Genomic DNA, 11,936 nt, shown 5'->3' with positions numbered 1-11,936 from the left:
TCAAATCCGGCGTGTGTACAGACTATCGTTCAGGTGATAAGACTGGTTTTCAGCGATCCGCCGGGGAATTAATAATGGGGGCACATCTGATGGTCCTGGGGGCCATAACCTAACACTGGGGGCACAATTGGCTAAAATGGGGAGGGGGCGCTAATCCTGGGGGCACATCTGGCTACAATGGCGAACATTGATCTTGCTATAATGATGGGCCCTATTCTGGGGGGCGCATCTGTCTATCTATATGGGGGGCTAGCAAATACGGGGGACAGATTTGGCTATACTGGTTGGGGGGGCTGATACTGGAGACACGCCTGGCTATCTATCCTTTGGGGACGTAATACTGGTGGCATGTTTGTTATCTACTGTAGCACTTTTTATTTTTTACTAGAATTGGTGAAACCTGAGGATTAATGGAATTTTTTTTTCTTGGGTCAAAATACCCCCCTATGAAAGTCTAGTATGTCCTGAAAAGAACGATACCTAGATCATTTAGGTGTTGTGAGTAGGGATAAAGTTATGGCTGTTTAAATAGGGACATGGCTTAATCGTCAAAACTGCTCTGGTCCATAAGGGGAAAAGAAGGTCTGGATGCGAAGTGGTTAAAGCTGCATTCAAATTGCAACATTTGCAATAAATCAGGAAAAATACAATTGTATTGATTATCTATATTGCTGATTAGGGATTGATCAATGAGATGCACATTTTTCCAAAATTATACACATTTTTTTGCAAATATATGCAGTTTGAAAACAGACCAATCAATTTAAACCCAGGTTAAAGGTGGCCACACACGATACAATAAAATGATCCAATTTTACAGTAATTCGATAAAAACAATCATACCTCTCGAAAAAATCGAAAGCTTTTTTTTCATTCGGATTTCCCTTTTTTTCTATTTAAATCGACCCAGAACGCCAGATATTTATCTTCAATCTCTACTAAAGATTGTATGGTGTGTGTTGGATTGATAATTTATTAATTTACACACCCTAGCAATTTTCTCTGAGTTTCCAATCATTTTTTCATAATTGAGAAAAAAATTGAACATAGGTGGGAACATTGGTCATATTTTTGAAATGTTACAATCAGTCAGAAAAATGTATTGCAATTCTTAAATTGAACAGATATTTTAAAAAAATTGTATGGTGTGTGGCCACCTTTTAAATTGAGAAAATGATTTGCTTTCTATTACTAACACTGTAATTTCTCCACCTGTGCATGTGAGGCTACCTACAAAGTATGAATGAAGGCAGGTTTATTAATGTTACTGTATAGCTAGCTCGCACATGGAGTAGGTCAGAGGTCTGTCCCCTCTGTGCACAAAGAGATGGGAGGTTTGTGTGTCCTGCTATCTGGGGACGAATAAGCAGCATTTGCTGCACAATACAGAGATTTTTTTTTACAAGGGCCCCTCCCCTCAGACTCACAGACGTTGTGCAGATCTGTGCAGTGTCAGTCTATGAGCTGCTGCTAGGCTGGGGTGTTAGGTCTGCCGAGACAGCTGCTACATCCATAACCTTAGATTTATGAGCTCCTCAAGAACAGAACAACCCCAACCCTGAGACTGCAGCAAGGGACCATCCTCCTTCCCTGCACAATAGGACCATTCATTGTATGCGATACTCTGGATGCTCTGCACACGTGGAGACTGGGTGGTCTGACTGCACTTGGAGAACGTATTGAGGATCCCATCAATGGTTGTTAGCTCTGCTTGTTGGCTGTGCACCACTAATGAGACACCACTTTAGTGCCATTAGTATTAATCAGGCTGTGGACTTTTAGATCAAGCGAATACTTGACATTCGGATAAAATTGCTTCTGTGCTGGTGGTCCTGGTTGTGATTGAGAAACTGGATTAGATGATTTGTTAGATCTGAGCTGAAGGACCTCTGACTCCAGACCACAGTATTAGCCACTGCAGGACTTGCAAGAATGGCTGCTAATAAGGTTGGAAAAAGACTGGTCAATAAGACCCACTCCCCATCAAGGAACAGGGACTCCGGACAAGCTATTCAGAGGAGGCAAGCCCGTGTGACAGTCAAGTATGATCGCAAGGAACTGCAGAAGAGGCTGGATGTGGAGAAGTGGATAGATGATAGCATTGAGAAACTCTATGAGGGCAGGGTAAGTGTTGCGTTATGAGGACTGGTTTTTGAAGACCTGGGACTCACTGATGATGTTTTTGTAGTGCTCACCGATCACTGGCGATCGCCGAAGCGCTGCAACAGTTGGGCACTGGGGGTAGTTCCACTTGCAGCGCTGCGATCACAAGTGCTGCATGCAACATTTTGGGAGCAATCTCGAATTGATTGAATTAATGGCATTAATGCATTAAGAGCTCTTCAGCGCAGATGGCCGTGCGATTGGAACGCAACATGTACGATCGCATGCCATCTGCGCCGCTGCACTGCTGATCCCATCCATTGACAGTGATGGGATCAGCTCAGCTCGGCAAAATGCAAGCAGCAGTACGCAAGCGCTTCGTGGCGCATCGTAGTGCTGTGCTGCGCAGTAGATGTGAACGGTAGAAGGGCTGTCTATGCCCTCCTGCCATTCTTGCGTTTCAGCACATCATATGCGCTTCCAAATGCGCATGGAAGCGCGTATGATGTGAACGAGGTCTAACTTTGAGAATCGCTTTCGAAATTACAGAACGTCCATGATTCGGGAATTGCAGGCACTTTGCTATCTCCTGCAAAGTGAGCCCCTAGACTTAAGATTGGTTGGGGTGTAGGGCAGGTTAAAGGATAACAGAGGTGACTGTGTTAAATAAAAGTTTTTACCTTGTTTACTGTGAAAAATATATAGGACACTGATGGCATTCTCCTCCCCATCCCCCCCCCCCCCTCCCATTTTGCTTCTGACAACAGCGGGAAAGGTCCTGACCAGCCTGACACTTCCCTGGGTCACCATCCTTACCCTAGAAGCAGCAGTCCGCAATAGCCACTGCAAATGCGCAGTTTGCATGGCTGTCCTGAAGACCGCCAGGAGCGCAGATGTGGTGGCAGAGGGCTCCCAAACTGCGCAGATGCGCATGCAGCCCTGCAAACTGCGCAGGCGAAGCGGCTATTGCAGACTACTGCTTTCAGGTCAAGGATGGTAACCCCAGGGAGGGTCGGGGCTTGATTTGGCCATTTTTGGCTGCAGTTGGAAGCAGTGGGGGGTGAAGGGAGGATACTTTTTGCGGTAACTAAGCTTTTATTCAACACTGTTGCCTTGGTTATCCTTTAGGCCTGGAACCCACTGAAAACCGCAAACGCAAAACGCAACCGCTAGCGTTTTGTCTGAGCGGTTTGCAAGCGGATTCATGCGCGTTTTGGGTTGTGTTTTGCAACATTGTATTTTTTTCCCCAGCGGGTGCCTAGCGTTTTGCGTTTTGCGTTTTTATCCTGATTGGTCCTGTGAATTATTTTTAATTTTGTTACAGTGTGCTGAACCGCAAAACGCTAGCAAAACCGCTCAGTTTAGGTTTTGCTGAGCGTTTCTGCTAGCGTTTCAATACTTTACATTGAAGCGCTAACGCTCCCAAAATGCTGCAGGTCCTGCGTTTGCGTTTCTGGGAAACGCAAACGCTCCTGTGGAAGTTGCCCCATCCATTAACATTAGCCCAGCGTTTTGGCAAACTGCTAGCGTATCGCAGTGCTGCCAAAACGCTGCCAAAAGCGCTCCTGTGGGTTCCAGCCCTAAAGGTCTGGTTTAAGGATGGTTAATGAGATGCAGATTATTTAGAGCTGTTGCAAATTCTATGGTCATTTTATGCAACTATCCCTGGTTTACTGTGCCAGAATTTCTGACTCTGAAGGCTGGTGCACACCGAGCGGCTTTTTGGGCGTTTTCAGATCCGCTTGCGGCTGCGGATCTGCTTGGTCAATGTATCTCAATGGGGTGGTGCACACCAGAGCGGCAGGCGTTTTGCAGAAACGAAAAATGCCTGGGTGAGGCATTTTTTGGATTTCGGATGCGTTTCTGCCTCAATGTTAAGTATAGGAAAAACGCAAACCGCTCTGAAAAACGGCACTTCAGAGCGTTTTTGCAGGCGTTTTTGTTACAGAAGCTGTTCAGTAACAGCTTTACTGTAACAATATATGAAATCTACTATACTGAAAACCGCAGCAGCAATCCGCAAAACGCTAGCAAAACACCTCATAAAAATAAAAAAAAGCGTTTAAAAATCTGCTAGCATTTTGCGGATCTGCTAGCGGGTTTTGGTGTGCACCAGCCCTAATAGGGTCTAAGTGAGTTAGCGAGGAAGTCCATAGGGAGATTCCGCTAACATGACTGGCTGACTCTCAAACTGCTAGGTTTTAGATGGGTTGAAGCAATAATACGCCCACACTATTTGGCCAGTTAGTAGATGTTGCTGTGATTGGAGAACTGTTCCACATGAACTTTTATGCTGGCTCACCGTGACCATACTGGCTCTAATTTTTCATTTAATGAAGTTGAAAAAGAAACTATGCCATTAGTCACAGTTTTCCGCATTTTATGCAGTCATTTCAGAGAAATCTCCTCTTGTGCCCCACAGATCCCTGCTACAGGTATGGAGCTGACACTAGAGTGAATGTTCTCTGCAGCTTCTCCCCCTGCTGCTTAAAGATGAGCACTTTGTGGCCAGAACTGCAGCTTGACAGTTTGAGACTGGTACAGTACTGGCCACCCAAAAACATTCTGTACAGAGGGTGGAGGTGGGAGAGGTCAAGCTATCTGTACTTACAAGCAGAGACTACCTTTTTCCCCTTCCAGATCACCTATGATCACTTTGCTTGCAGATTATGATAAGGTGATGGGGTGTCTGGGCAGTTCTCTCTTAAAGGATCGTTTTGCCACGGACAAAGGAGATCTGCTGGGGACCGGTGGAAGCCCCAGGTAAGTTAAACCTTTTTTTTTTTTTGGGGGGGGGGGGGGGGGGTTGTTAAGTGAATGTACAGATTGGCAGTGCACAAAACCTGGCACCTTGCTAATTAATACAAATTTACTATTATAATACACTAATTACGGGAGGCTGAACTATGGCTTAAATGGCAAATAACTGGTTATCTTTGTGTAATTGTAGAGGCTTGAAGGGGTGGCAGTGAGGCGAATGCAGAAAGGTCTGTTCTGTGTGAATAACAGATGTTCTAGTTTACAGAATGGTGCTGGTAATTCGCAGAATGAAAACCCTATGAGAGCGGACTATTTTCAATCCTACCTGAATAAAACACTAAGATCTCTGATAAAATGTGGTATAGAACAGCTGATGTACATATATAGGCAGTCTATGCTATAATTACTGGAATGACAAAAGCTATTGCACGCTAAAAGGCAAGGGTCACATGTCATTGCGTTTCCTTTAGTTGCTACATACAACACTAGGCTGTGAAGACAAATTGTCCAATAGAAACTGTTGCTATACACGAAAGTGCCTGCCTGTTTTGCCCCAACTAGTCAGGGCTGTAGAGTCGGAGTCGATGAGTTGGAGCAATTTTTGGATACCTGGAGTCGGGGGAAAAATGCTCAGACTCCCAATTAATTTAATCTGTAATTAAAATAGAAAATATGGTAAGTCATCAAATTATATAGATATAAAGATATATAGAGATAGATATAGATAGGTAGATATAGTAATAGCTGTGCTTAGCCCACAAAAATGAAATAAAAAATAGTTGTGCTGCTTCAATAAAGCAGTCCCCGTATTTTTAAAGTCAGATATACATATCTGTGACTGTATATATGATGTGTACACAGGAATCTTTTATATATACTAAATAACATCTACAGTATGCTGTAAGAATAAAGCCTGGTGTGTAGCGGTTTCACTTATGCTACATACGCACTTGAGATAAGTCTTTGGAAAATGAAAGATCACAGACCAATCTTACCACCCTTCCTGTAGTATAAGAGCCATATTCTATGGAGCTGCACTCCCCATCAGATAAAAATCTTTGCAAGATGCTGCACACAAAGATGCTGTACACATTCAAAAGATCAGTATCTGTGAGGGCTCGTTTCCACTATCGCGAATCTGCATGCGTCCAACGCATGCAGATTCGCACATGTAATGCAAGTGAATGGGACTGTTTCCACTGTAGCGTTGTTGAGGTGCGTTTTTTTCAGCGGTAAAAAAACGCACAAAAGAGCCAACGAATTCGCCTGCGAGTGGAATGCATGCGAATCGCCGCTAATGTATTAAATAGTAAAAACGCATGCGTTTGTTACATGCGTTTTTACCCGCGATTTCGCGTGCGATTTCGCACCTTTTTCAATTTTATTTTGTCCTGGCAGTGTCATGGTTAATTTCGCATGGCACCCTGCCATGCGAAATCGCACGCGAAATCGCGGGTAAAAACGCATGCGGAAACGCATCCGCATGCGTTTTTACAAGCGTCGGAATGCCGGCGAAATCGCGTCGCAACAGTGGAAACGAGCCCTGAAAGATCTGTTCCTGCAAAATGCATTCATAGTCTATGATATCTGCAGATCCTCATATACACACCTTGTTTAACAGACATTCTTCTGCAGAACAGATCCACCAGGATAGATCTTCAGATCTAGATGATTGTCAGATATGCAGATGAATGTCTGTTAAACAAGGTGAGTATGAGATCTGCAGATATCATAGACTATGAATGCATTTTGCAGGAGCAGATATTTTGCAGATACTGATCTTTTGAATCTGTGCAGGATCTTGCAAAGATTTTTATCTGATGGGGAGTGCAGCTCCATAGCATAGACTGTGTAGAGTACGGCACTCATACTACATGGAATGGGGTAAAATTGGTCTGTGGTCTTGCTTTTCCAAATACTTTTATCTCAAGTGTGTACGTAGCATAATAGAGATGGGCAATGAGATGCAAATAATTCTGCGTTGATGCTGGTTTATGCAAATTGGTGCACTCCTTTTGCTTATTTGATATGTTGTTAGAATTTGGTTTGACTAAGGCCTCTTTTCCACGAACTGTTGAGCTATGTGTTCAGCAAGCAGTTGCCAGGCAGCACTGAGCAGTTACCAGGCATCGGCAAGCAGTTACCAGGCAGCAGTGAGCAGTTGTGAGAGTTTGAAAGGCATTTCACTGCCTAGAAACAGTTCGTGGAAAAGAGGCCTAAGGGCCCGTTTCCACTCTCGCGGAAACGGCCGCGAATCCGCAGTTTCCCCGCAGGCAAATCGCGCGGGGAAACTCTGCCATAGAGGATAACGGCGCCGCCGGCCGAATCGCTTGCAGTAGCGATTCGGCCGGAAACCCCCACAGAATTCGCGGCGGAGGCTGCGATTCCCATAGCCGTGCATGGCACGGCTGATGGGAATCGCCTGCGATCCCGCCCACCCGCTCAGTGCCGGCGTGCGTCTACGAGACGCACGCCGCACTAGTGGAAACGAGCCCTAAAGAGTACCTGAGAAAAGTTTTATAAATACCTGGAGCTTCCTCCAGCCCCCTTCAGGCTAATTAGTCCCTCACTGTCATCCTCCACCACCTGGAACTTCTGCTATGAGTCCCGGTAATTCAGCCAGTCAGCGCAGTCCGGCCAAGTGCCGCTCCTACAGCCAGGAGCATTCTGCATCTGCACAATAGTGCTGCGCAGGTGTAATACACTCTCGGCGGCGGAGTGTGTGCATGCGCATTATGCCCGAATGGCTCAAGTGTTTGGACTCATAGCAGAAGATCCAGGTGGCGGAGGAGGACTGCGAGGGACTGATTAGCCTGAAGGGGGATGGTGGAAGCTCCAGATATGTATAAAACTTTAATTTCATCTGTCTCAGGTGTACTTTGTTACACAGTAGTACTATACTTTACATATGCACTCCCCCACAGAGCTGCAGGGAATCCACTGAGAATGTTGTGCACATAGACAACACCTCTGTGTTCAATCACCCATAAACCTGGTTCAGATTGTGCATGAAGAATGTGTAATAGAGGAAGAATCTCCTCATTCTCCTGCAGAGTACACTCTTACATGTACCCACATTTACATTGCCTAGGGCCTGATAGATGTTCTTTGTTCCTGTCTGTACCTTCTACAAGTACTCTTACCAAGGACTAGTTTTAGGCCTCGTTCACATCTATACGATCGCATGCCATCTGCGCTGCTACCCGCTGCACTGCTGATCCCATCCATTGACAGTGAATGGGTCAGCTCTGCGCTTGCGGGCAGAATGCATGCAGCAGTACGCTAGCGCATTGTACCGCTGTGCAGCGCACTTGATGTGAACGGCAGAGAGGCTGTCTATACCCTTCTGCCGTTCTTGCATGTTACCACATCATATGCGCTTCCAAATGCACACGGAAGTGCGTATGATGTGAACTAGGCCTAAGTCTATGACTTAAAGTATTAGAGGCAGAAGATCAGCTGGGCTGCCAGGCAAGTGGTTTTGTTTAAAAGGGAATAAATATGGCAGCCTCCATATACCTCTCACTTCAGTTCTCCTTTTAAAATTCTTCCTAAGAGTTTGCAGTTATGAGATGCATTTTATGTTATATACTTTCAACAAGATTGTAATAAGCAAATTCGGAGTCGGAGGATTTTTGTACCCGCTCCACAGCCCTGATACTAAGGGCTTCTTCAGGGGTGTGAAGAGAGCAGTGACATTAAAGGGGCACTACAGCGAAAAATTATAAAATTTAAAATATGTGCAAACATATACAAATAAGAAGTTCACTTTTCCCGAGTAAAATGAGCCATAAATTGCTTTTCTCCTATAATGCTGTCACTTACAGTAGGTAGTAGAAATCTGACAGAAGTGACAGGTTTTGGACTAGTCCATCTCTTAATAGGGGATTCTCAGCAAGGCTTTTATTCTTTATAAAGATATTCCCTAAAAAGGCATTAAACAATGATGCTGGCCAGCTTCCCTGCTCCCTACACAGTTTTTTTGGCAGTTGGACAAAGCAACTGCCATTCACTAAGGGCTGGAACCCACAGGAGCGCTTTTAGCAGCGTTTTGGCAGCACTGCGATACGCTAGCAGTTTGCCAAAACGCTGTGCTAATGTTAATGGATGGGGCAACTTCCACAGGAGCGTTTGCGTTTCTCAGAAACGCAAACGCAGGACCTGCAGCATTTTGGGAGCGTTAGCGCTTCAATGTAAAGTATTGAAACGCTAGTGGAAACGCTCAGCAAAACCTAAACTGAGCGGTTCTGCTAGCGTTTTGCGGTGCAGCGCAATGTAACAAAATGAAAAATTATTCACACGACCAATCAGGATAAAACCGCAAACCGCAAAACGCTACGCACCCGCTGGGCAAAAAAATACAATGTTGCAAAACGCGACCGCAAACGCGCATGAATCCGCTTGCAAACCGCTGTTACAAATTGCTAGCGGTTGCGTTTAGCGTTTGCGGTTTGCAGTGGGTTCCAGGCCTAAGTGCTTTTGAAAATAAATAAATCCATGAGAATCCCCTATGAAGAGATGGACTAGTCCAAAACCTGTCACTTCTGTCAGATTTCTACTACCTGCTGTAAGTGACAGCAACATAGCAGAAAAGTAATGTATGGCTCATTTTACTCTGGAAAAAGTGTACTTTTTTATTTGTATGTGTTTGCACATATTTTAAATTTTTATTATTTTTTTGCTGTAGTGCCCCTTTAAATATACATTATTAGGGGTGTAACTAGAGGTGAGCAGCACCTGCAGTCACAGGAGGAGCTGCAACTTCTAACCTTCCCTTCCTCCAATACAGATCCCTACACTTCAGATCAGGTGCTTGTGCTGCACTTGTTATGGGTGTGAAGATTATGATGGCCACACTTGTTTTATGACCTCTGTGAGATGGGCCCCAGGGCCATGCAGGGCACCAAGGGGAGGAAGGGGTGTGAACATTGTGGAGCCCATCAAAGTTTTGCTGGGGGGGGGGCATGAATTGTAGTTACGTAACTGTACATTGTCATTCATAAAGGTATTGACTTGTGGCTACACACAGGGGCGTAGCTAGGGGTGGGCGGGGTAGGACATGTGCCCCCGGGCGCCGACTCCCTAAGGGCGCCCAGCTGCATTTTTTTTGTAAATCTCCTCTCTGTGCCAGAGTCTGCCGCTGCTGCTGCCTTGCTCGGGGCTCTTCCTGTGTGACCTCACAAGCCGGATGTTGAGTGAGGAGGAGCGCCGGAGGCAGGCAGAGAAGTGGAGCGCAACTGTGGAGAGGGCGACGGAGACGGATGAGTAGAGCAGTTATGGAAGGGCAGATTAATGTTACTGGGGGGCAGAGCAGGAACAAGGTCCTCCAGCAGCCAAGGCTGAGACACCAAAGTGCGCCCCTCCATCCCTCCCACCCCAGCTTTCACACACTGATTGCTATTAGACTAAGAGGGCCACAGGGCCCACAACCTTCCCAAAACCTTAATCTCTAGTTATCTGGCTTGCAGTCACTGCTATGTATCCCCTTTTCTTATTTCTTTTTGCTTCATACACAATTAGGAATGATAGCTGAATGAATTGTGCACCCCTTCCTACACTGCGCACTGAGGCTGGAGCCTCTCCAGCCTATGCCTCGGCCTGGCCCTGCTGGGGGGGGGGGGGGGGGGGGGTGGGAGAGGAGAATTACTGTTACTGGAAGGGTTATTGTTACTGAGGGTGTGTAGGAGATTACTGGGGGTGGAATTACTGTTACTGGCAGGGTTGCTGTTACTGAGGGGGTGGAATTCCTGTGACTGGGGGGGGGGGGGGGTTGCTGTCACTGAGGGTGTGGAGGAGATTAGTGGGGGTGGAATTACTGTAATTGGGAGGGTGTCATGGTCCAAAAAATAGGGTACTTGTGTGATAAAATGCTAAATGCTTGAAGAAGCCTGCAGGGGACAGGGACAGGGGTCAGACAGTCAAGGATGGAATCACAGAATCTATGTATGTCATACATACATACTGTACATACATTCCCTTTCACTGACTGACTATGTCCCTGACCCTTCAGGCTTAAAGCTTTTAGCATTTTATCACACATTCAACCAGCCATTATCACAGTATCTGGGGGGAAGAAAGGATAGAAGCCAAGCTCCTGCCAGCCCACCCAGATCCAGGCAGTACTATCCAGTTTCAGGCAGCACACATGTAGCAGTAGGCTGCAACCTGGCTGGCTGTTTTCTGTATGTTTTCTGCCTGCCTAATGGCTGCTGCAACCCCTCACTCCCAGACATACCAGCCTCCCCAGGCACCCACCCCCATTCACTGCTGACCATGGTCTCCAACCCACTAGGATCCAGCCCACTACAGGCCTGCCTGGTGGTGCCCACCACACCACCAGGCAGGCCTGAGCCTGAAGCCTCTAGCCATAGACCCCACTAGGCCGGAGCCCAGTACACAAAACCACCATGCCTGTGCCAGAGGCCTCCAGCCGCCAGACCCGACCCACCAGACTATAGTCATGTCGCTGACTGTCCTTGGAGGAGCTCACAATCTAATCCCTACCATAGTCATAGCCTAATGTCCTACTATATTATTATTATGTATTTATAGAGCACTGACATCTTCTGCAGCACATTACAGAGTACATAGTCATATCACTGACTGTCCTTAGAGGAGCTCACAGTCTAATCCTACCATTGTCATGGTGTAATCTCTTAACATATTATTACGTATTTATATAGCACTGACATCTTCTGCAGCACTTTACAGAGTACATAGTCATGTCATTGACTGTCCTCAGAGGAGCTCACAACGTAATCCCTACCATAGTCATAGTGTAATGTCCTGCCCTATTATTATTATGTATTTATATAACACTGACATCTTCTGCAGCACATTACACAGAGCACATAGTCATGTCACTGTCTGTCCTCAGAGGAGCTCACAATCTAATCCTACCATAGTCATAGTCTAATGTACTACCATATAATTATTATGTATTTATATAGCACTGTCATCTTCTGCAGCACTTTACAGAGTACATAGTCATGTCACAGACTGTCCTCAGAGGAGCTAACACTCTAATCCTACCATAGTCATAGTCTAATGTCCTACTATATTATTATTATGTA

At 45.8% G+C, this 11,936-nt stretch overlaps 1 protein-coding gene across 2 annotated transcripts in view; it reads left to right on the top strand.

Annotated features, from left to right (window-relative positions):
- The first annotated feature begins 1,440 nt into the window (after positions 1–1,440).
- LOC137528939 (protein phosphatase 1 regulatory subunit 14A-like) overlaps positions 1,441–11,936 on the top strand; it is a 76,544-nt gene continuing 66,048 nt past the window's right edge. For both annotated transcript variants that reach the window (XM_068250736.1, XM_068250735.1), the window contains exon 1: positions 1,441–2,124. In XM_068250736.1, coding sequence (XP_068106837.1) covers positions 1,933–2,124 — 192 coding nt within the window. In that variant the 5' untranslated portion in view covers positions 1,441–1,932. The remainder of the gene's footprint in view (positions 2,125–11,936) is intronic.

This window comes from Hyperolius riggenbachi, chromosome 8 (genome assembly GCF_040937935.1).
Source record: "Hyperolius riggenbachi isolate aHypRig1 chromosome 8, aHypRig1.pri, whole genome shotgun sequence".
Lineage (NCBI taxonomy): Eukaryota > Metazoa > Chordata > Amphibia > Anura > Hyperoliidae > Hyperolius > Hyperolius riggenbachi.
This window is presented reverse-complemented; position numbering and strand designations above follow the sequence as displayed.